The sequence below is a fragment of the Nerophis ophidion genome, linkage group LG04 (assembly GCF_033978795.1).
Source record: "Nerophis ophidion isolate RoL-2023_Sa linkage group LG04, RoL_Noph_v1.0, whole genome shotgun sequence".
NCBI lineage: Eukaryota > Metazoa > Chordata > Actinopteri > Syngnathiformes > Syngnathidae > Nerophis > Nerophis ophidion.
In genome coordinates this window covers 18,485,990-18,508,225 of record NC_084614.1, presented here as the reverse complement: position 1 = coordinate 18,508,225, position 22,236 = coordinate 18,485,990, and the positions used below count along the sequence as shown (strand labels likewise).

At 42.0% G+C, this 22,236-nt stretch overlaps 1 protein-coding gene across 2 annotated transcripts in view; it reads right to left on the bottom strand.

Annotated features, from left to right (window-relative positions):
* Positions 1–1,679: 1,679 nt before the first annotated feature.
* The window catches only part of gnb3b (guanine nucleotide binding protein (G protein), beta polypeptide 3b), a 21,259-nt gene continuing 702 nt past the window's right edge, over positions 1,680–22,236 (bottom strand). For both annotated transcript variants that reach the window (XM_061897347.1, XM_061897346.1), the window contains exons 2-9: positions 14,235–14,350; positions 14,001–14,146; positions 3,452–3,515; positions 3,222–3,378; positions 3,082–3,148; positions 2,813–3,014; positions 2,521–2,737; positions 1,680–2,423 (exon numbers count right to left, since the gene is read on the bottom strand). In XM_061897347.1, the coding sequence (XP_061753331.1) occupies positions 2,317–2,423; positions 2,521–2,737; positions 2,813–3,014; positions 3,082–3,148; positions 3,222–3,378; positions 3,452–3,515; positions 14,001–14,146; positions 14,235–14,303 (1,029 nt within the window). In that variant the 5' untranslated portion in view covers positions 14,304–14,350 and the 3' untranslated portion in view covers positions 1,680–2,316. The remainder of the gene's footprint in view (positions 2,424–2,520; positions 2,738–2,812; positions 3,015–3,081; positions 3,149–3,221; positions 3,379–3,451; positions 3,516–14,000; positions 14,147–14,234; positions 14,351–22,236) is intronic.

Sequence of the window (22,236 nt, the reverse complement as noted above, 5' to 3'; positions counted from 1 at the left end):
TTTGGGTGGACGCCTAGAAATAAAATTATTAGGCAGTTGGGCATGACCCCAAAATTGAGCTCTTCGGCATCAATTTGAATACAACCCGAGACAAAACTGAGTACTTGGTGCAAAAGCCCTTGTTTGTAATGCTGGTCATTATTATTTTTACTTGAGGATATCTAGTTTAAGTCCCATCCTAAAACTCATTTTTATAACCTTTAAATAGAACCCCCTTTTAGACCAGTTGATCTGCCGTCTCTTTTATGCTCTGCCCCTCTCTCCTGCGTGCATACTTGCCAACCTTGAAACCTCCGATTTCGGGAGGTGGTGGGTGGGGGTCGTGGTCGGGGCGGGAGCATATATATATGTATGTATGTATGTATGTATGTATGTATGTATGTATGTATGTATGTATATATATATATATATATATATATATATATATATATATATATATATATATATATATATAAGAAATACTTGAATTTCAGTGTTCATTTATTTACACATATACACACACACATAACACTCATCTACTCATTGCTGTTAAGGGTTGAATTGTCCATCCTTGTTCTATTCTCTAATAATAAAAATAATGGATTAGATTTATATCGCGCTTTTCTATTGTTAGATACTCAAAGCGCTCACAGTGAAGTGGGAACCCATCATTCATTCACACCTGGTGGTGGTAAGCTACATCAGTAGCCACAGCTGCCCTGGGGTAGACTGACGGAAGTGTGGCTGCCAGTTTGCGCCTACGGTCCCTCCGACCACCACCAATCATTCATTCATCATTCATTCACCAGTGTGAGCGGCACCGGGGGCAAGGGTAAAGTGTCCTGCCCAAGGACACAACAGCAGAGATTTGGATGTCAATAGGTGGGAAGCGAACCTGCAACCCTCAGGTTTTTGGCACGGCCACTCTACCCACTACGCTATGCCGCCTGTCACTATTTTTCTAACCATATTTATGTACAGTAGATGGCAGTATTTTCCTGCTTAAGAGTGTCACAAATTGCTTTACAGTAGACGAAAACGTGACTGCTGTTGTTGTGTGTGGTTACCGCACTTGGAGGACGTTAATGAAACTGCCTAACAATAAACTCACATAAGAAACCAAGCCCTCGATTATAACGTCATTGGGTAGGCACAGTGTTTATATTGTGGGAAATTGGACGTGAAAAGAGGCTGTCCTCACTCAGGTCCGCATGGAGCTGGATGGGGCGTGGCCTCGGGCTCCGCCTGAATTTCGGGAGGTTTTCGGGAGAAAATTTGTCCCGGGAGGTTTTCGGGAGAGGCGCTGAATTTTGGGAGTCTCCCGGAAAATCCGGGAGGGTTGTCAAGTATGCCAGCGTGGAGAGGTTATTAGGTGAACCCAAATGAGGCGCTCGCTGTTCAAAGTCGGGACCCGGGGTGGACCACTCATCTGTGCATCTGACTTGTCTCCACTCAAGATGATCCCCTGCTGGCCTCACTGTGGACTGAACTCCCACACTATTAACGACATCCACTAGACGTCCATAGCACCGGTCACCCAGGGCAGGGGCCCCCACATCTGCGGTCCCCTCCGAGGTTTCTCATTGTATCCCATTGGGTCGAGTTTTTTCTTGCCCTGATGTGAGATCTGACACTTGTAATTAAGGGCTATATAAGTCAACTTTGATTGATTCTGTAAAGACACACACATACTGACTCAGTGTCAATGCAGAGTTCTCTATTTATTAGAAAGATTGTTTTTACAGAGGAATTGCATGCACGTAAAAGTCCTACAAAACGATGGCCTGGGCATGAACATTGACCGCTCATTCATCTGCTTATCGTTGGACCTGCACAGTAAAGGGAGGGGGCGGGGTCTCTAGCTTTGAAGACGCAGAAGTGCAGTCCACTGTACACCGAGTTTGTCCACGCTACCGTCGGTCTCTATCAGACACAGACACACGTCTCCTTCTTCTACAAGACATCACGATGCAGGGCCGCTTAACAAGTTGAAGTTAAAGTGCCGATGATTGTCACACACACACAGAACCTGAAACTGTTCAACATGCAGGAGCTTCTGTTTTACTCTAAATGTGTTTCCAGTTTAAGAGCTTATTCTCTGCTCACTAGTTCTTTTTATAAAGGTTTCATTCAATAAACGCTGCTGCGGGGACAGCGGGACTCTCCACCTGCGCTGAAGCCGCTTACAAAAGAAACGGCTTTGTTTTGCATAGCTCAATGAGGACGAGAGAGAGAGAGAAAGAGAGGACACTCATGATGAAACCCCCTCAAAGACCGCCTGCCTCCTAGTCCTCCTCGCCTCCTTCTTCTCTCGACGTGATCCCCAGCCGGGACTTGTCAGTTCCACAGTTTCAGGAAACTGTCCCATGATCCTGTGCAGACACCCATTCCGTCTTCAGGGACGCCGGTGCAGCTCACGCGGTTGTCGTGACCGGACAGCACGCCTGCAGGGAAACGAGGACAAGGGCAGGAGGTTTGACGGCAAAGTCGTGCGAGCGTCCAACCCCGGTCGAGAGAACCACTGCGGCGAGGACCACTCACCCACTTTCTCGCCCTTCAGAGAATCCCAAATGTGGCAGTTGAAGTCGTCGTAGCCGGCGAAAATGAGACGGCCCGAGTTGGACAGTGCCACGGACGTGACGCCGGCGTTCAGACTGCTGTCCTGGTAACCGATCACTTCCTGGTCGGAGCGCAGGTCGTACATCTTGCAGCTGCAGTCGTCCGAGCCCGTGATGATGGCGTTCCCGTTCGGGAAGAACTGCAGCGAGAAGGGGAAGAGCAACATGATGACTGGTCCTCCTGGGGGACGCTACCTTGAGGGAGGCGCCCTCACCGAGATGGCGTTAATGTCGCTGGTGTGTCCGATGAAGGTCTGCTTGCAGACGCCTTCCCGCACGTCCCACAACTTGGCCAGGGAGTCACAGGCCCCCGAGATGAAGGTGTTCATGTCGGGGGACAGAGCCAGAGACATGCAGTCCCCGATGTGGTTGGTGAAGATGACTTTCTGCTTGCCCGTCTCCAGATCCCACAGGCAGCTGGACAGGAACAGGAATTTAGTCCGTTGCAGAGAGTCACATCCCACGTGAAGGCCAGCAAACTCACCAGGTGGTGTCGCCGGAGGCTGTGATGATCTCCGAGTCGTTAAGGAAGCGAGCGCAGGACAGGTAACCTAGCAACCAAAAAAAAGTTGTTTCACTTTCAGCTTCTTGGCGAGGAAGAACAACGGCGGCGGTCGGCGTCACCTGTATGCGCGTCCAGCTCCCTGAGGGTCTTGGGGCTGGCCGCCTTGATGTTGTAGACGGTGCACATATTGTCCAGACCGCCACTGGCCACCAGGTTGGCGGAGGGGGCGAAGGCCACGCTCATCACCCAGGCAGACTTCAGCGGTACGGCAACCAGCTAGAAAGTGGAAAAAATCACTGTGATGGACGCCGGCGATTGACACGCCCCTGCCCCACTGCGATGGACTCACCTTGTTTCCCGTGAAGGTGTCCCACACCAGAAGTTTGCCGTCCTGTGACGCACTCACCATTTGCCTGTAGGAAACACAAGAGGGTGCGCGCAACTTGTTAACAAACCAGGCGTGCCACTATTCGTGATTCAGCCACCAGGAGACGTGTTTTAAACCCCCCCAAAAAATGCGGATATACCGCAGCCATAAAAAGTCTTACAATTTCCACTTTTGTTTTCTAAATGTTGTTATCAGAGGTTGGGAAATATTATTGCATTATATTTACTGAAGTCGTTTAATTTTTGGATAAATTGTACTTGTCATAGTAATTTTAATGCCATCCATTCATCCATCCATCCATCTTCTTCCGCTTATCCGAGGTTGTGTCGTGGGGGCAGCAGCCACTTCGTCCAGCTCCTCCCAGGGGATCCCGAGGCGTTCCCAGGCCAGCCGGGAGAGATAGTCTTCCCAACGTGTCCTGGGTCTTCCCCGTGGCCTCCTACCGGTTGGAGGTGCCCGAAACACCTCCCTACGGAGGCGTTCGGGGGGCATCCTGACCAGATGCTCGAACCACCTCATCTGGCTCCTCTCGATGTGGAGGAGCAGCGGCTTTACTTTGAGCTCCTCCCGGATGACAGAGCTTCTCACCCTATCTCTAAAGGAAACCCCGCCACCCGGCGGAGGAAACTAATTTCGGCCGCTTGTACCCGTGATCTTGTCCTTTCGGTCATAACCCAAAGCTCATGACCATAGGTGAGGATAGGAACGTAGATCGACCAATAAATTAAGAGCTTTGCCTTCCGGCTCAGCTCCTTCTTCACCACAACGGATCAATACAGCGTCCGCATTACTGAAGACGCCGCACCGATCCACCTGTGGACCTCACGATCCACTCTTCTCTCACTCGTGAACAACACTCCGAGGTACTTCAACTCCTCCACTTGGGGTAAGATCCCCTCCCCAACCCGGAGATGGCACTCCTCCCTTTTCCGGGCGAGAACCATGGACTCGGACTTGGAGGTGCTGATTCTCATCCCAGTAGCTTCACACTCGGCTGCGAATCGATCCAGTGAGAGGGAATACTTAGAAGACCTCCTCAATCCTACCAGCACATCTTCCTATGAGGAAGCAATGCCTGGGGAATCTGTAGTGGGCTCTCCTATTTCTGGGGCTGAGGTTGCCGAGGTAGTTAAAAAACTCCTCGGTGGCAAGTTCCCGGGGGTGGATGAGATCCGCCCGGAGTTCCTTAATTTTAATGCAACATACTTTTTATTTTAAGTATTACTTTTACTCAGTTACACTGAATTTCGTTCTTATTTACTGATATCATCCATAGATGTATTCATTATCTATTGATGCAAATACTGTTGGCTTGTTAGACAGACTTTTTCCAGCACATGACTCATTTCTACAATTAACAGAACCTGACAGTCACATGACCGCACCTGAACTACACACTGTAGAAAGTGACTCCTCAATCTTTACTTATTCTTCAATGTTTATTTACAAACTTCTGTTTGGCTCTCAACGAAGACAGACGCTTCCCTTCCCTCTTCCTTATCTCTCCTGATTTGCGTCTTTCTCTTGCCTTAACTTTCTTGGGGCCTCTTTTTGCACTGCTCCCCAAAATCTAAACAATGGAATAGACCAACAGGCAAGACCTTCTCGACAAGAAGCTCGGGTTCGAGAGAACCTGTTGCTGGGCACACTGTCTTGGGAGAAGTGGGGTGTCAGGTGCATGGCAAATCTTTCAGTCAAAGACACCTAGTCGGAGTCCTAATACCAGAACATCTGCTGATTGGACTATGCGTTGCGCGGGATCATCGACAAATTTAGAAGATTCTGGCAGCCGGTCAATGTACCCCAAAGCTGCCACAAATAACTTAAGGCTGTGCAAAGCTGTGGGCACTCAGATTTTTGTAGTATATTTACTAAATCGCAAACTGGATAACACTTTGGAGATGGTTATGATTATGATTCATTTGAGGACCAGGAATGCCCCCCTTTCGTACATGGAGTCTGGAGAAGATACCAGGTGGCCACAGATCATTTCTGGAGAGGTACCTGTCTGGAAGACGCGCTAGCTGTCCCAAGGCCCAGTCAATTGTGATGTCCCTGCGTTGTCAACTTGTCTACATGGAAGAAGATCCCCCTACAACTAGGGGTGTAACGGTACACAAAAATTTCGGTTCGGTACGTACCTCGGTTTAGGGGTCACGGTTCGGTTCATTTTCGGTACAGTAAGAAAACAATAAAATATAATTTTTTGGGTTATTTATTTACCAAATTTGTAAACAATGGCATAACATACACATACACACAGGTTCCATTGCAAAGGTTAATGTGTTCAACATATATAAAATAAAAACTAAAGAAAAGGCTAAGAATGGTTTCTTGACAAAACCTTTCTACATATAAAGTGCTTTCTTTGATTGATTGATTGAGACTTTTATTAGTAGATTGCACAGTACAGTACATATTCCGCACAATTGACCAACGAATGCAAACACCCCAATAAGTTTTTCAACTTGTTCATCAACACTCTTAGGCTTATTGTTCTTCAACCATAGAAGTGGGTCAAAATCTAGTTTTTAATGCAATACAGCAACCCCCTGTGACCCCAAACGGGACAAGTGGTAGGAAATGGATGTATGGATGGTTTTAAATCTGCTGCTATAAAAACATTTGTTATTGCTTCAGCCCTGCCTGACTCGCCGAGGAGAGGCTGCTTGAATGCGGTGATGACGCTTCAAAGGAGTTAGCATGTTTGACGTGTTGGCAGAAGCGTACCCTACTGCTGCTGAACAATGTCAGCAAACCTACATCCTCCATTTTTGTATCGCACCGCGCAGCCAAAGTGTTCCCGAAGGGGAGATGTTAACGAGGCAGGAGGGTCTTCCAGCTCTGACTTTTGCATGTTGTCCTAACCCTGCTGTGTGTTGTGCTTGCTCTGCATTGTTTACACAACCTGCTGTGCGCTACCTAATATGTCCGTGTGGAAAATCGTTCGATAAACCTCCGAACTGAACCGAAACCCCCGTACCGAAAGGGTTCAATACAAATACACGTACCGTTACACCCCTACCTACAACCCTTTGCTGGCTTCCGGATATACTAGACTCTCACATTATCATGAATGTAACAAATCAATAACTGTCCGCTGCAGCCGGTCCCCCAAGAATGGGGTCCCTACATCTGCAGCACCTTCCAAGTGTTTCATCTTTTCCCTATCTCGTGCTTTTGGAGTTTTTCCTTGAAAGGATTTGGGTCCAAATCAGAAGATGCCGTGGTATTGTGAAAACCTTTGAAGAACCTGTGATTCAGGGCTGTCCAAATACATATTGATGGATTGATTGGTATTGAATGAACAAACTCGCTAAAACACAAAGATTCTGATGTGGATTTTTTTTCCCCCCTGACTGGTACGACGAAACCCCCTTAGAGAAGGAGCTCCAAATTCCTTCTCCGTCTTTCATGGACACACACCTGCTGTTTGTTGACTTCTGTTGGACAGACTGGCTGCGTTATCGCTATTTTGAGAGCACCAAGGTCGAAGACAAGCGACTCCTCAGGAAAATAAAATTCACCCACCCGCATCACATGCCGTTGTCGCTTCACTGCCCACAGTTTGACGGACATCAGAGCCTCTACGGATGACCGCCCCCTCCTGCCCGAGTCGAGTCTCGAGTTTTGTTTCTCGTAATATGTTCTCATGTGTGCTTTTGCTCGAGGTCTCAAACTTAACTGTTGATATGACTGACCACCTCTGTGGTAAGAACACGGCGTCTTGTTACCGTATTTTCCGCACTATAAGGCGCACCTAAAAACCTAAAATGTTCTAAATGTTGGGACGGCGTGGCGCAGTGGGAGAGTGGCCGTGCGCAACCCGAGGGTCCCTGGTTCAAATCCCACCTAGTACCAATCTCGTCACGTCCGTTGTGTCCTGAGCAAGACACTTCACCCTTGCTCCTGATGGGTGCTGGTTGGCGCCTTGCATGGCAGCTCCCTCCATCAGTGTGTGAATGTGTGTGTGAATGGGTAAATGTGGAAGTAGTGTCAAAGCGCTTTGAGTACCTTGAAGGTAGAAAAGCGCTATACAAGTACAACCAATTTATCATTTATTTTTTATCAAAAGCTGACAGTGGGCCTTATAATCCGGTGCGCCTTATATATGGACCAATATTGAGCCACAACAGGTCTCACAACTACGGTAAGCAGCCGCCGACTTCATTTCCCCCCGTAGAAGAAGAAGCGCGCGGTGCATGCTGGGATATAAGACTGCGCCAGGTGTGCCGTTTTCATTTCCATTTGTGTGTTCATGTAAAGAACCCAAAATGGCTCCTATTGAGAGACATGATTTCAGGAAAGCAGGAATTGTCACTGAACTGCTAGACAACAGCAGCGACACTGACTCCATTAACGACGTCTCGAAATAGTGCAAAGCAATAACAATATATCAATAACTCAACGTTGCTCAAACGTTAATGTCACACAACACAACACATAAAATAAACCTTAGAGCAGTGGTAGGGAACCTATGGCTCTAGAGCCAGATGTGGCTCTTTTGATGACTGCATCTGGCTCTCGGATAAATCTGATCTGACATTGCTTAACACGATAAGTAATGAATAATTCCACTTGTAATCACAGTGTTAAAAATAACGTTCAAAATATAAAACATTCTCATGCTTTTTTATGTTCAAGAAGTTGCGTTAATGGTAAGAAGTAATTTATTTATTATCGGTTAGTGTAGAATTTGCCCTCCTGGGGGTTCTTCAGATCATCGAGCACCGACATGAGAGCCTGTTTTAGGGTTAGAATATTGTTTTATTTTTCAATAAGTCTCTCAGTTGCTTTCTAGCAATTATCTTTTTCTTTTTCGTCCTCACTCGCGCTCTGGCTCCAGCCCCAACCCCGTCTCTCCTCCTGGCTGCTGCTGATAACAGAGCGACAGGTGATTAGATAACAAGGACCAGGTGGGCCATCTACGCTGATTGAGGCCGGTCCTGGCAACACCCCCCTTCGCTGCGGGCCCGCAGGCCACGCCCCCTCCACAGTTAGCTTCAGAATAACAATGTTATTATTTGTGTACTCAATGTTATTACAAAGAATAAGAGACCTATTATACTCTAGAAATGCTGGTCTTACTTAAAAATGCACGTGTTTAGTTGTGTACAGTGATAAAAAAATATTAAATGGCTCTTAGGGAAATACATTTTAAAATATTTGGCTTCTTGGCTCTCCCAGCCAAAAAGGTTCCCCGACCCCTGCCTTAGAGCTTACTTTATTAAGTTATTCCTCATCCACGAATCTCTCGAATTCTTCTTCTTCAGTGTCCGAATTAAACATGCCACAACAGGTCTCGCAACTACGGTAAGCAGCCGTCGACTTCATTTTCCCCCGTAGAAGAAGAAGCGCGTGGTGCATGCTGGGATATATGACGTCATTAATGGAGTCAGTGTCGCTGCTGTTGTCTAGCAGTTCAGTGACAATTCCTGCCTTCCTGAAATCATGTCTCTCAGTAGGAGCCATTTGGGGGTCTTTACATAAACACAAATGGAAATTAAAACGACACGCCTCGCGCATTCAGATTAATAAAATCCCATTTACATAAAACAGCTGTTTATTCATTTTGGGAGTGAACAGAGTGGTCAGAACGCTGGTTTGTAATCTATTCATAAAGTTTGACTGACCTATCTGACTGTTTTGTTGACATTCCCTTTAGCGCAGCTCCATCTAAAGCATGGGTGTCAAACTCTGGCCCCCGGGCCAAATTTGGCCCGCCGTGCAATTTCATTTGGCCCTTGAGGCAATATCAAATTAACATTAGAGCTGGCCCGCCGGTATCATACAGCGGCAGAGCCGCTATAACACTGCATTCGCTGCTATTACTCATACTTGCCGACTCTCCCAATTTTCCAACCATTTTCCCGAATTTCTCTGCCTTTAGCTTTGTCTACAATATGTTGTCACGTCAGCTTTTCCTCCATACAAACACATAATATATGCGACTTATACACACACTTAAGTGAATGCTAGCATACTTGGTCAACAGCCATACAGGTCAGACTGAGGGTGGCCGTATAAACAACTTTAACACTGTTACAAATATGCGCCGCACTGTGAACCCACACCAAACAAGAATGACAAACACATTTCGGGAGAACATCCGCACCGTAACACAACATAGACACAACAGAACAAATACCCACAACCCCTTGCAGCACTAACTCTCCCGGGACACTACAATATGCACCCCCCGCTACCACCTATCCCCGCCCCCCACCCCCAACCCCACCGATCTCATTGTTATTTTATTTTAAGATTTATTAGCCTGTGGAAAAATGTAATGTTGATATTTACCTCAGAAGGCTGCAAATAGAAAAGAGGCATTAAATGTTTTATTTAAATTGTATTAATTTTACCATTGATGTTTTTTGTTGTTTTTTTTTTTTAAAGTTGATTTTGCACTATTAAGTTATATAATTATTGCTTTTTCCATATATCAGTGGTAAAGCAAATCAGTGGAGCAAACTGAGCATCAATTAACAATTTATTCATGCACTTTCTCTTGCTACTTCAAGGCTTGAATGTTTGATTCATTCATTATTGTTATTTTATTTTCAAATGTATTATTAGCCTGTGGAAAAAGTTTATTTTGATATTTACCTCAGAAGACTGCAAATAGAAAAGACTCATTCAATTTTTAATTAAATTTTTTTTGATATACCATTGATATTTTTTTAATTATTATTATTACTATTTGAAACTGGATTTTGCATGTCACTATAAAGTTATAAGTTATAGGGACGGCGTGGTGCAGTGGGAGAGTGGCCGTGCGCAACCCGAGGGTCCCTGGTTCAAATCCCACCTAGTACCAACCTCGTCACGTCCCTTGTGTCCTGAGCAAGACACTTCACCCTTGCTCCTGATGGGTGCTGGTTGGCGCCTTGCATGGCAGCTCCCTCCATCAGTGTGTGAATGTGTGTGTGAATGGGTAAATGTGGAAGTAGTGTCAAAGCGATTTGAGTACCTTGAAGGTAGAAAAGCGCTATACAAGTACAACCCATTTATCATTTATATAAGCCTTGCTTGTTCAATATTCAATGCAAAACTTGTTTGGGTCCCTATTAAAAGGTTAATTTGTTTAACCTTGGCCCGCGGCATTGTTCCGTTTAAAATTTTGGCCCACTCTCTATTTGAGTTGGACACCCCTGATCTAAAGGATGCATAACGTGACCCCAGCCTCTACTGTAGCATCTATTCTATGCGCCTTATAATGCGGTGCGCCTTATATATGAACACAGTTTTAAAATTCATCGCACTATAAGTGCGGAAAATACGGTACTTACTATTCGCTGTCAAGGTATGCTTTTTAAATAAATGCATTGCTGTGTAATTCGCGCCTTTAAAAATGTGTTACTAAGGGGCAAAATTGGTTAAATAAAGTCAGGAAAGACCTCCAACTTTGTTACATCGGAATGATCTGGCAATCATACTGAGGTGACATTGGCAGGATCATTGCACAAAATTATATTAATCATTGACCCAAATCGGGACAAGCGGTAGAAAATGAATGAATGGATGAGTAAACTTAGTGTAATGCAGCGGTTCTTAGCCTTGTTGGAGTTACCGAACCCCGCCAGTTTCATATGCGCATTCACCGAACCCTTCCGTAGTGAAAAAGAAAATGTGTTTTTTTTCTTAATTCAATATTGATTTATAAATATTGATTATGAAATGATGTTATTAGATTAAAGAAATCCTAATAAATATAGATTTTACGAACTGAAAGTTACAGGAATGTACACATGATCCCATGTTTACATCTCATTGTGCAACATGTGAATGTTTTAGTGGGAACTATATGTGATATCGGAAAGGGGTACAAATTATTTCCAAAGCAGGACCCCCACCCAGACTGACAATACTAGTACACAGCTCATGAAAAACAAAATGTTATATTGGAAAAATATCCCATAGAAATGACTGCTGTCATTTGATTATAATAATAAAACATGCAACTAGGTATTTAGTCAGGTTTGGGACAGGTGTGCACATCTGACGTTGCTCATAAGTCCTCCACTGAATGCTCAAGTAGTTTTTGCGTTTGGTCACGCATGTGAAAAATTAGAGGGAACATTGTTTGGGGGAAGGAGGTGTGGCCAGCGCTCCTGCAGGAGCAAAGGTCACCGCCTCTGTCTATGGTGCGGAGGACGAGCACAATCGGAGGAGGGCGGGGCATGTGTTGACGGCGAGACACAGCTGACAGTGAGCGGCCGAGAGCAGGGAGGAGAGAGGATACGGACGTGACTGAAAAGTCACGTTCTGCAGGAGAAAGACTTTGAGAAAATCTATAAGTATTAAAAATGTTGTTAAAAACTGCACGCATGGCTCCTGTGACGTGTATGTCAGTGGGACCGGTAGGAAGCAACGCCCACACCATAATATGCGGATAGGGAGAAGTTTTTATTTACACGATGAGTCGGGTGTGTCCCGAACTCTTGAGGCCGACTCGTCGAACCCCTCGGGTTCGGTCGAACCCAGGTTAAGAACCACTGGTGTAGTGTAAACCGTACGAATAGATTTTTTAACGTGAATTTCCCATGGTCTTCTTGGACAAGTGTTTGAGAAAAAACTTAATTGTGAATTTTTCTCTCATATTGCGATAGTGATTTGTAGGGGTGTGGGAAAAAATCAATTCGAATTTGAATCGCGATTCCCACGTTGTGCGATTCAGAATCGATTCGCTTTTTTTTTAATCAATCCAACAAAACAAGACACAGCAATACCATAACAATGCAATCCAATTCCAAAACCAAACCTGACCCAGCAACACTCAGAACTGCAATAAACAGAGCAATTGAGAGAAGACACAAACACGACACAGAACAAACCAGAAGTAGTGAAACAAAAATATTATTAACAAAATATCAATATTAGTTATAATTTCAGCATAGCAGTGATTAAAAATCCCTCGTTGACATTATCATTAGACATTTAATTTTTTTTTTAAAAAGAACAATAGTGGCTCACACTTGCATCGCATCTCATAAGCTTGACAACACACTGTGTCCAATGGTTTCACAAACATAAAATAAGTCATATTTTTGGTTCGTTTAATAGTTAAAACAAATTTACATTATTGCAATCAGTTGATAAAACATTGTCCTTTACAATTATAAAAGCTTTTTAAAAAAAATCTACTACTCCGCTAGCATGTCAGCAGACTGGCGTAGATCCTGCTGAAATCCTACGTATTGATTGAATAGAGAATCGTTTTGAATCGTAAAAATATCGTTTTTGAATCGAGAATCGCGTTGAATCGAAGAAATCGATTTATAATCGAATCGCGACCCCAAGAATCATGATTGAATCGAATCGTGGGACACCCAAAGATTCGCAGCCCTAGTGATTTGTATAATTTATACATTAAAATGTGAAAATAACTTATAGATCCTGCTGAAATCCTACGTATTCATTGAATAGAGAATCGTTTTGAATCGGGAAAATATCGTTTTTGAATCGAGAATCGCGTTGAATCGAAAAAAATCGATTTATACTTGAATCGTGACCCCAAGAATCGTGATTGAATCGAATCGTGGGACACCCAAATATTCGCAGCCCTAGTGATTTGTATATTTTATACATTAAAATGTGAAAATAACTTATAGATCCTGCTGAAATCCTACGTATTGATTGAATAGAGAATCGTTTTGAATCGTTACAATATCGTTTTTGAATCGAGAATCGCGTTGTATCGAAGAAATCGATTTATAATCGAATCGCGACCCCAAGAATCATGATTGAATCGAATCGTGGGACACCCAAAGATTCGCAGCCCTAGTGATTTGTATATTTTATACATTAAAATGTGAAAATAACTTATAGACTGTCAATCATCATAACCTTGTTTTCAGGTGCCGCACACGAGAACAACAACTTGATTTGGCTTTATATAGTTAGATTTAGAGCGTTGTTGTCGTATTTTGAGAAGATATTTATACCTCAACGGGAGCATTTGGGTCCCATCTTGGGACTCAATTGTGTACTTTAGTTGGGTGGACCCCCTTTTTGGACCAGTTGATCTGCCGTTTCTTTTCTTTTCTCCTCTGCTCCCCCTCTCCCTAATCATGAATTGATTAACGTGGACCCCGACTTAAACAAGTTGAAAAACTTATTTGGGTGTTACCATACAAAGTTATAGTTAAAGTACCAATGATTGTCACACACTAGGTGTGGTGAAATTTGTCCTCTGCATTTGACCCATCCCTTTTATCTCCCCACCTGGGAAGTGAGGGGAGCAGCGCCCGGGAATCATTTATGGTGATTTAACCCCCAATTCCAACCCTTGATGCTGAGGAGGGAGGCAATGGGTCCAATTTTTTTATAGTCTTTGGTATGACTCGGCTGGGGTTTGAACTCCCAACCTACCGATCTCAGAGCGGACACTCAAACCACTAGGCCACTGAGTATTGGAATATGTGCAATCTGTGCAATCTACTGATAAAAGTATCAATCAATCAATCAAACTCCCCAATTCCACCCGTGCGATGAGAGCGACGCTCACCTGGAGTCAGCCGACCAGTGCATGGCGTAGATTTTGGCCAGGTGACCCTTGAGCGTCTTCCTCTGCTTCAGCTGAACGCGACCCACGGCCGCCACGCTGCCCGCCGCCGCCGACATGGTGGTGTCGTTCACGCCCTTGCGAGCCGCCTGGCAGTCACAGGAAACGTCAAACAGAGAAAGATAAGCGACGGTTTTATTTGGCGGAATTTCCTTCACGCCAAATCAGGGCGGTCACCTCGATCTGCGCCCGGAGGCCGTCGCATTCCTTTTTCAACGCATCCATTTCGGCTTTCTCGGCTGCCATGGCGACAGTTGCTGAGGGGCGTTAGCGGCAGGAAACCAAGAGTAGATCTAGGAGGACAGGGACGGGAGAGGAAAAATGTTCAGCACAATCCCATTCAAGATCAGACAAACATCGCAGGCAGACAGAACAGGATCGCTGACAGGTCTGCCAACTTCCGGCGCCCCTTACAAAAAAGGTGAGATACAGGTAAACAAGTGGGGGGAATGGGAGAAAAAAATAAGATTAAAATTTTAAAAAAAATAGGTCTAACCCTGGGCCCCTGGAGAGGGGGTCCAGACCGAGGCCAAGGGAAAAAAACTACTCAAAGCCACGGTACACATCCCTCTTACATGTGAAGGGAAACATCAAACATCAAAGAACACAAAGGACATGAAAGACATTAAAGTATTGGAGCTGATGTAACCAGCCACTTCTACATAAAGCGATGAATAAAAAGTAAAAGAAACATAAACACTGTGGTGGCCTCTATGGTGTTCCACACCGTCGTCTGCTGGGGTGGAGGGAGCATGGCCAGAGACAGGAGCACACCCAACAAAGCAACCAAGAGATGGCGTCCTGGACAAGCTGATCCAGAACAACTTGGAAGATGAAAGCCGAGACCAGGGGTCACCAACGCGGTGGCACCAGGTAGCCCGTAAGGACCAGATGAGTAGCCCGCTGGCCTGTTCTAAAAATAGATCAAACAGCAGCACTTACCAGTGAGCTGCCTCTATTTTTAAAATTGTATTTATTTACTAGCAAGCTGGACTCGCTTTGCCCGACATTTTTAATTCTAAGAGGGACAAACTCAAATAAAATTTGAAAATCCAAGAAAATATTTTAAAGACTTGATCTTCACTTGTTTAAATAAATTTATTGAATTGTTTAAATAAATTCATTCATTTCAGAAAGACAATTTTAGAGCAAAAATACAACCTTAAAAATGATTTTAAGATTTTTAAACACATAAAACTTTTTTACCTTTTAAATTCCTTCCTCTTCTTTCCTGACAATTTAAATCAATGTTCAAGTAAATTTATTTTTTTATTGTAAAGAATAAAAGATACATTTTATTTTAACACTTCATTTTAGCTTCTGTTTTTTCGACGAAGAATATTTGTGAAATATTTCTTAAAACTTATTATGATTAAAATTAAAAAATATATATTCTGTCAAATCTAGAAAATCTTTACAATCAAATTTAAATCTTATTTCAAAGTCTTTTGAATTTCTTTTAAAATTTTTGTTCTGGAAAATCTAGAAGAAATAATGATTTGTCTTTGATAGAAATATAGCTTGGTTCAATTTGTTATATATTCCAACAAAGTGCATATTGGATTTTAACCTATTTAAAACTTGTCATCAAAATTCTAAAATTAATTTTAATCAGGAAAAATTACTAATGATGTTCCATAAATTATTTTTTAAATTTTTTCAAAAATATTCGAATTAGCTTTTTGCCCTTTTCTTTTTTTGGTTGAATTTTGAATTTTAAAGAGTCGAAATTGAAGATAAACTCTTTCAAAATTTAATTTTTATTTTTTCCCTGTTTTCTCTTCTTTTAAACCGTTCAAATAAGTGTTTTTTCATCATTTATTCTCTACAAAAAACCTTCCATAAAAGGAAAAAAAAAGTACGACGGAATGAGAGACAGAAATAGCCATTTTTATATATATATATATATATATATAGATTTATTTATTTAAGGTAAATTGAGCAAATTGGCTATTTCTGGCAATTTATTTAAGTGTGTATCCAACTGGTAGCCCTTCGCATTAACCAGTACCCAAGAAGTAGCTTTTGGTTTCAAAAAGGATGGTGACCCCTGGCTTAGACACATACCTGCCGGCTGTAATCCTTCTAATGCTGTTAGCGCTGTCCCCGTTAAGCAATAAGGAAAAGGACAACTTTCCGGCAGGGGTCGTGACTGAGACGTAGCTTTATTTTCTCTAAAGTCCCGACGGGGAAAGTGGAAGGATGCACTTGGATACATTTTGTACTTTGTACAATCCAATGTGGATCGGTATATGCCAAGCTAGCAATAATGGGAAATATTCGCATTCGAGCTTTGTGTGTTATAATTAGGGCGGTGAAAAAATAATGAGTTAACTCCCGTGATTAATCACAGAAAATTAATCCGCATGCAATTTATTTTGAGCGTATATGCTCCTTTACCTTAACCAAGGATGGTTACCTGAAAGGCGGTGGCGGTTGATATAAACAATCAGTTATAAGGTCAATGCATCCGTCAGTGCAAAAAACACCTCAAATATAATCCTGACCTACTTTTCTTAACCATAGAGCAGTGGTTCTTAACCTTTTTTCAGTGCCGTACCCCCTTTGAACATTTTTTTAATTCAAGTACCCCCTAATCAGAGCAAAGCATTTTTGGTTGAAAAAAAGACATAAAGAAATAACAGTTGTAAATTGGCTTGGGCATTTTATAAGGACGCCTTGCTGCCGCCATTTAGAGACTATAATGCATAGTGAAAGGAATGCAGCTGTTGCATTGAAGTGGGAATGGCAAACTTCCTGTTGATTTTAGCTGGGGCGGTAAGTGGATGAAATCTAGGTCTAACTGAGACCTACATAGTGGTTTTTGTTTCATGTTTCTACGGCATTCCTACTGGAAGTTAGAGACAGTTTTGTCTGTGTTTTGTTCCTGGGGGCGCTTTAGCGCAATTTTGTGTTTCGGGGTTTGGTTTTTTGATTTGATCGCAATTTTCGCCAGTCCTGATGTGTGTGTCAGATTTGGTGGGTTTTGAAGCATGTTAAGGGGTTCAAATTACAGCTCAAAGAGGCGGCAGTATAATAATAATAATAAAGAATAATAATAAAACCTTAGAAATTCAATAGGGTCCCTAATAAAGTTTTCTACACATGGAAGTAATCATCAACATAAAGTGCCCTCTTTGGGGATTGTAATAGAGATCCATCTGGATTCATGAACTTAATTCTAAACATTTCTTCACAAAAAAATCAATATTTATGGGACATGTCCACAAAAAATCTAGCTGTAAACACTGAATATTACATTGTTGCATTTTTTTTCACAGTTAATGAACCTACATTCATATTTTGTTGAAGTATTATTCAATAAATATTTTTATAAAGGATTTTTGTATTGTTGCTATTTCTAGAATATTAAAAAAAAATCTCACGTACCCCTTGGCATACCTTCAAGTACCCCCAGGGGTAGGCGGACCCCCATTTGAGAACCACTGACCTAGAGAGCCACCAAAAAATATTGTCGAATATTTATCAGCTGTGGTGCGTATGGGTTGTAATACACTTTCCCACCACTTGTGGCAGTAACCTCAAACAAAGTCTTGAGCTAAATTCGTACAGAAATTATAACTAAAGTCCTGTAGTTTTGTTGGTTTAGTTAAGGAAAATATTAATTATAATAATAATAAATTGTATTTATAAGCGCCTTTCCGAACTTAAGGACACTTTACATTATACAGATAAATTAACATACCGTATTTCCTTGAATTGCCGCCGGGGCGCTAATTAATTCAAAACCTCTTCTCACTGCTGCGCTTACCAAAGGCATGCGGTAAAAGTAAGCATGCGCTAATTATTTTAAAACCTCTTCTCACTCCGGCACTTACCATAGGCATGCAGTAAAAATTTGAGTGTGGTGTAAGGATACCATCATGAAAAGCACATTTGATTAAAAAAAAACGTTATTACGGTCTTACCTTTACTTATAAACATAGTCCATGCCAGCTCCTTCTGATCAAAAGCATCGATAACTTGTTTATAGAAGTCTTCCTTATCTTTCTTCAGTTTTAAAAGTCTCTCTGTCTCGATGGAGATCTTCTTTTATTACCTCCTCCAGAACATATCACGTCACTCATTTCACTTCTTCTGCAGCCGAGTAGTCGCAAGAAGGATCACTAGCGCCCTCTACCACCAGGAGGCGGGAGTCATTTAATGACTCATATTTGACACACTTAGCTACGGTATTGTGATGGTCTCAAGCCGTCGCCTTGCGGGTTCCCAGGACCACCAAGGAAGGACACGGCTTGAACAGTTTGATTTTGTTTATTTTTCAATAAAACCTCAGTCCAGGTCGCTCTTCCGCTCCTCCTCTCTGCTCGCTCGCCGTCTCCTCGCCGCCATCTTGGCCTGTCTGTCGGACCGTTGGCTCCACCTCTCCACAGGTACCAATATATCAATAAAATATAGCTGCTTACTGTTCTTTTTAGCATCAATTGCTTGGACCTTAAATCCTACTGAATAACTCTTAATCTTCTTCCCTTTATGCGATTTCAAATTACCGGTATTGAGATCGGCCTCCTCCATTTTGAAAATGATGACAGGGGAAGTGTCACTCGAGAGGTCACAAGTTTGACCCGGCGGTAATAGTAAGCATCCGCTAATTATTTTGGGAAGCGAGTTTGACCCGGCAGTAATTGAAGGCAGGCGCATACTATATGCCGGGCGGCAATTCAAGGAAATACGGTATAATTAATTTAGTTTAGAACAACATAATTATGTGTCGGATTTATTTTTCGTCACTTATTCAGGAGTAAGTGGATTGTACTAATATAGCACTTTACTACCTTTTTAAGGAACTCAAAGCGCTTTGACACTATTTCCACATTCACCCATTCACACACACTGATGCCGGGAGCTGCCATGCAAGGCGCTAACCAGGACCCCATCAGGAGCAAGGGTGAAGTGTCTCACTCAAGGACGCAACGGACGTGACTCGGATGGTAGAAGGTGGGGATTGAACCAGGAACCCTCAGGTTGCCGGCACAGTCACTCTCCCAACCGCGTCCCCTGCTCTTGCGAGTCTCTTCTTATGCAGTATATTTGAGTTTGAGTTTATTTGGAACGTGCATGCTGACAACATGTGCGAAAAGGAGTAGGAAGAAGCAGAGCTTATTTAATCCTACTTCTTTTCCTTTACATAGCAGTTGCTAAAATTTGTGATCACATCCTGTTCTCAACTTATTCACAATATACTGCGTAAGTAATAACATATAAACCACGAATAAAAAAATTGTGAATTATGTTATACATCATTTGGTGAGATAAGTAGGAGTATCTCAAAAGCAAATATGGATGCATGAAATAAATTCAGAAAGTTTATTATGTGGTTCGTCCTTTTTTTTTTTTAATAATCAGCCTGACCTGAACCTAAGGTTTATGTGTTGAATGAATAATCATCTTTGTTATCATTTGACAAGGTTGTAAACAGTATGTATGTTAGATGGAACTATTGTGTACGATTAAAATCAAGAGTGCGATTACGATTCAATTTTGATATTTGAGTGAGCCCCTGGTTCAAAAAGAGTAAGAACTCTAGCTTTAAACCAGGGGTTCCCAAACTTTTTAGGTTACAAAAAATTTGGCTATATATATATATATATATATATATACATATATATATTAATTAGATTATCCAGAGAATAGTGCTCGATACCGTGGTAGTATGTGTGGGAAAAATCACAAGACTACTTCATCTCTACAGAACTGTTTCATGAGGGGTTACCTCAATCCCTCAAATTGAGGTAACCCCTCATGAAACAGTTCTGTAGAGATGAAGTAGTCTTGTGATTTTTCCCACACATACATATATACATATATATATATATATATATATATATATATATATACATATATATACACATATATATATATATATACACATATATATACATATATACATACATATATATACATATATATGTGTATATATATATACACATATATATACTGTATATACATACATATATATGTATATATATATATATACATACATATATATATATATATACATATTATACATATATATATATATACATACATATATATATATATGTATATATATATATGTATGTATATATATATATATAATATATATATATATATATATATATATACATAAACAAAAACAAGTCACACGTCCACTGATGTTTAAAAACTCTACATTCAGAGTCTATATTACGTTGCCCCCACGATTTTGCCATTTTTATCCCTCATTGTGCACTAATTGACAGAAAGAGCGTGCACATGATGACGTCATGTTATCGATGGGAAAACGCATTTTTAGACAAAATGACTTGCCTGCGCGGCTAGGAGACCCTGAGAGTAACAAGCGGTGGGAAATGGATTGATGGATGGGCTGGAAAGGACAGAATAAAAAATTAATAATAATGATAAAAAAATTATGAATTAACCTTTGTTATTTTTTTACCCGCGAGCCGGATTTTGGACGCTGGCGGACCGTATTCGGCCAGCGGGCTGTAGTTTGGGGACCCCTGCTTTAAACAATACAGTATTGAGCAAATAAATGACGTGCATTCAAGCAAAATTTAAGTCACAGCAGCTTGGATGAGGCACCAAGTAGCGTGGGTGGGGCGCGTTTCCACTGAGTGGTTCCAGAGCGGCCAGCCTGAAACGCGGGTGTCAGGGACAGATGCGGAAGGAGATTTCTACAGCAAAGTTCTAAAGCTTAGTGATGTATCAGATTTTTTTTTTGTACCCTTAGCGTTCATATTTTGTTGTGTTTGTTGCCTTTGGCTTGATTGTAAAATATGTCAATCAAGAGGCGGCGTGATGTTCATATGTTGTCGATATTCAGTGTTTTATCGTTCATAGGTAATATTGTAAATCCCACATTCTTTATTTTAAAGTACATTCTGGGTGTCTCATTCAGCAAAAAAATTTTTAAAATCCATTCCCTTTTTTTAAGGTGGTCTTTCATAACGTTTTTAACAATTCAATCAGACATTATTGTGAGGTTCTGTATTAGCGTTCGACACATTTTTTTTCCTCTAAATTTGGCAAAATAATTGCCCAGGCCTGATATAATAATGAATTGGACAACATCTCCCATTTTGGACACCCGGATTGTTTTATTTTGCAAACATTTAATTATTTTGTGCATGAAAATCCCCTTTGACCTTTATGCTAATTAGCCTCTTCAGCTTAAAGTTTTGTTTTGTTTTTTTTACGACGCCCAACAATTATTCGGTACAGTGGGGCAAAAAAGTATTCAGTCAGCAACCAATTTTGCAAGTTCTCCCACTTAAAATGATGACAGAGGTCTGTAATTTTCATCATAGGTACACTTCAACTGTGAGAGACAGAATGTGGAAAAAAAATCCATGAATTCACATTGTAGGAATTTTAAAGAATTTATTTGTGAATTATGCTGGAAAATAAGTACTTGGTCAACCATTCAAAGCTCTCACTGATGGAAGGAGGTTTTGGCTCAAAATCTCACGATACATGGCCCCATTCATTCTTTCTTTAACACGGATCAATCGTCCTGTCCCCTTAGCAGAAAAACAGCCCCAAAGCATGATGTTTCCACCCCCATGCTTCACAGTAGGTATGGTGTTCTTGGGATGCAACTCAGTATTCTTCTTCCTTCAAACACGACGAGTTGAGTTTATACCAAAATGGATACATGGATGATACAGCAGAGGATTGGGAGAATGTCATGTGGTCAGATGAAACCAAAATAGAACTTTTTGGTATAAACTCAATTCGTCGCGTTTGGAGGCAGAAGAATACTGAGTTGCATCCCAAGAACACCATACCTACTGTGAAGTATGGGGGTGGAAACATCATGCATTGGGGCTGTTTTTCTGCTAAGGGGACAGGACGATTGATCCGTGTTAAGGAAAGAATGAATGGGGCCATGTATCGTGAGATTTTGAGCCAAAACCTCCTTCCATCAGTGAGAGCTTTGAATGGTTGACCAAATACGTATTTTCCACCATAATTTACAAATAAATTCTTTAAAATTCCTATAATGTGAATTCCTGGATTTTTTTTCACATGCGATGAGGTGGCGATTTGTCCAGGGTGAACCCCGCCTTCCGCCCGATTGTAGCTAAGATAGGCGCCAGCGCCCCCCGCGACCCCGAAAAGGAATAAGCGGTAGCAAATGGATGGATGGATGTCTCTCACAGTTGAAGTGTACCTA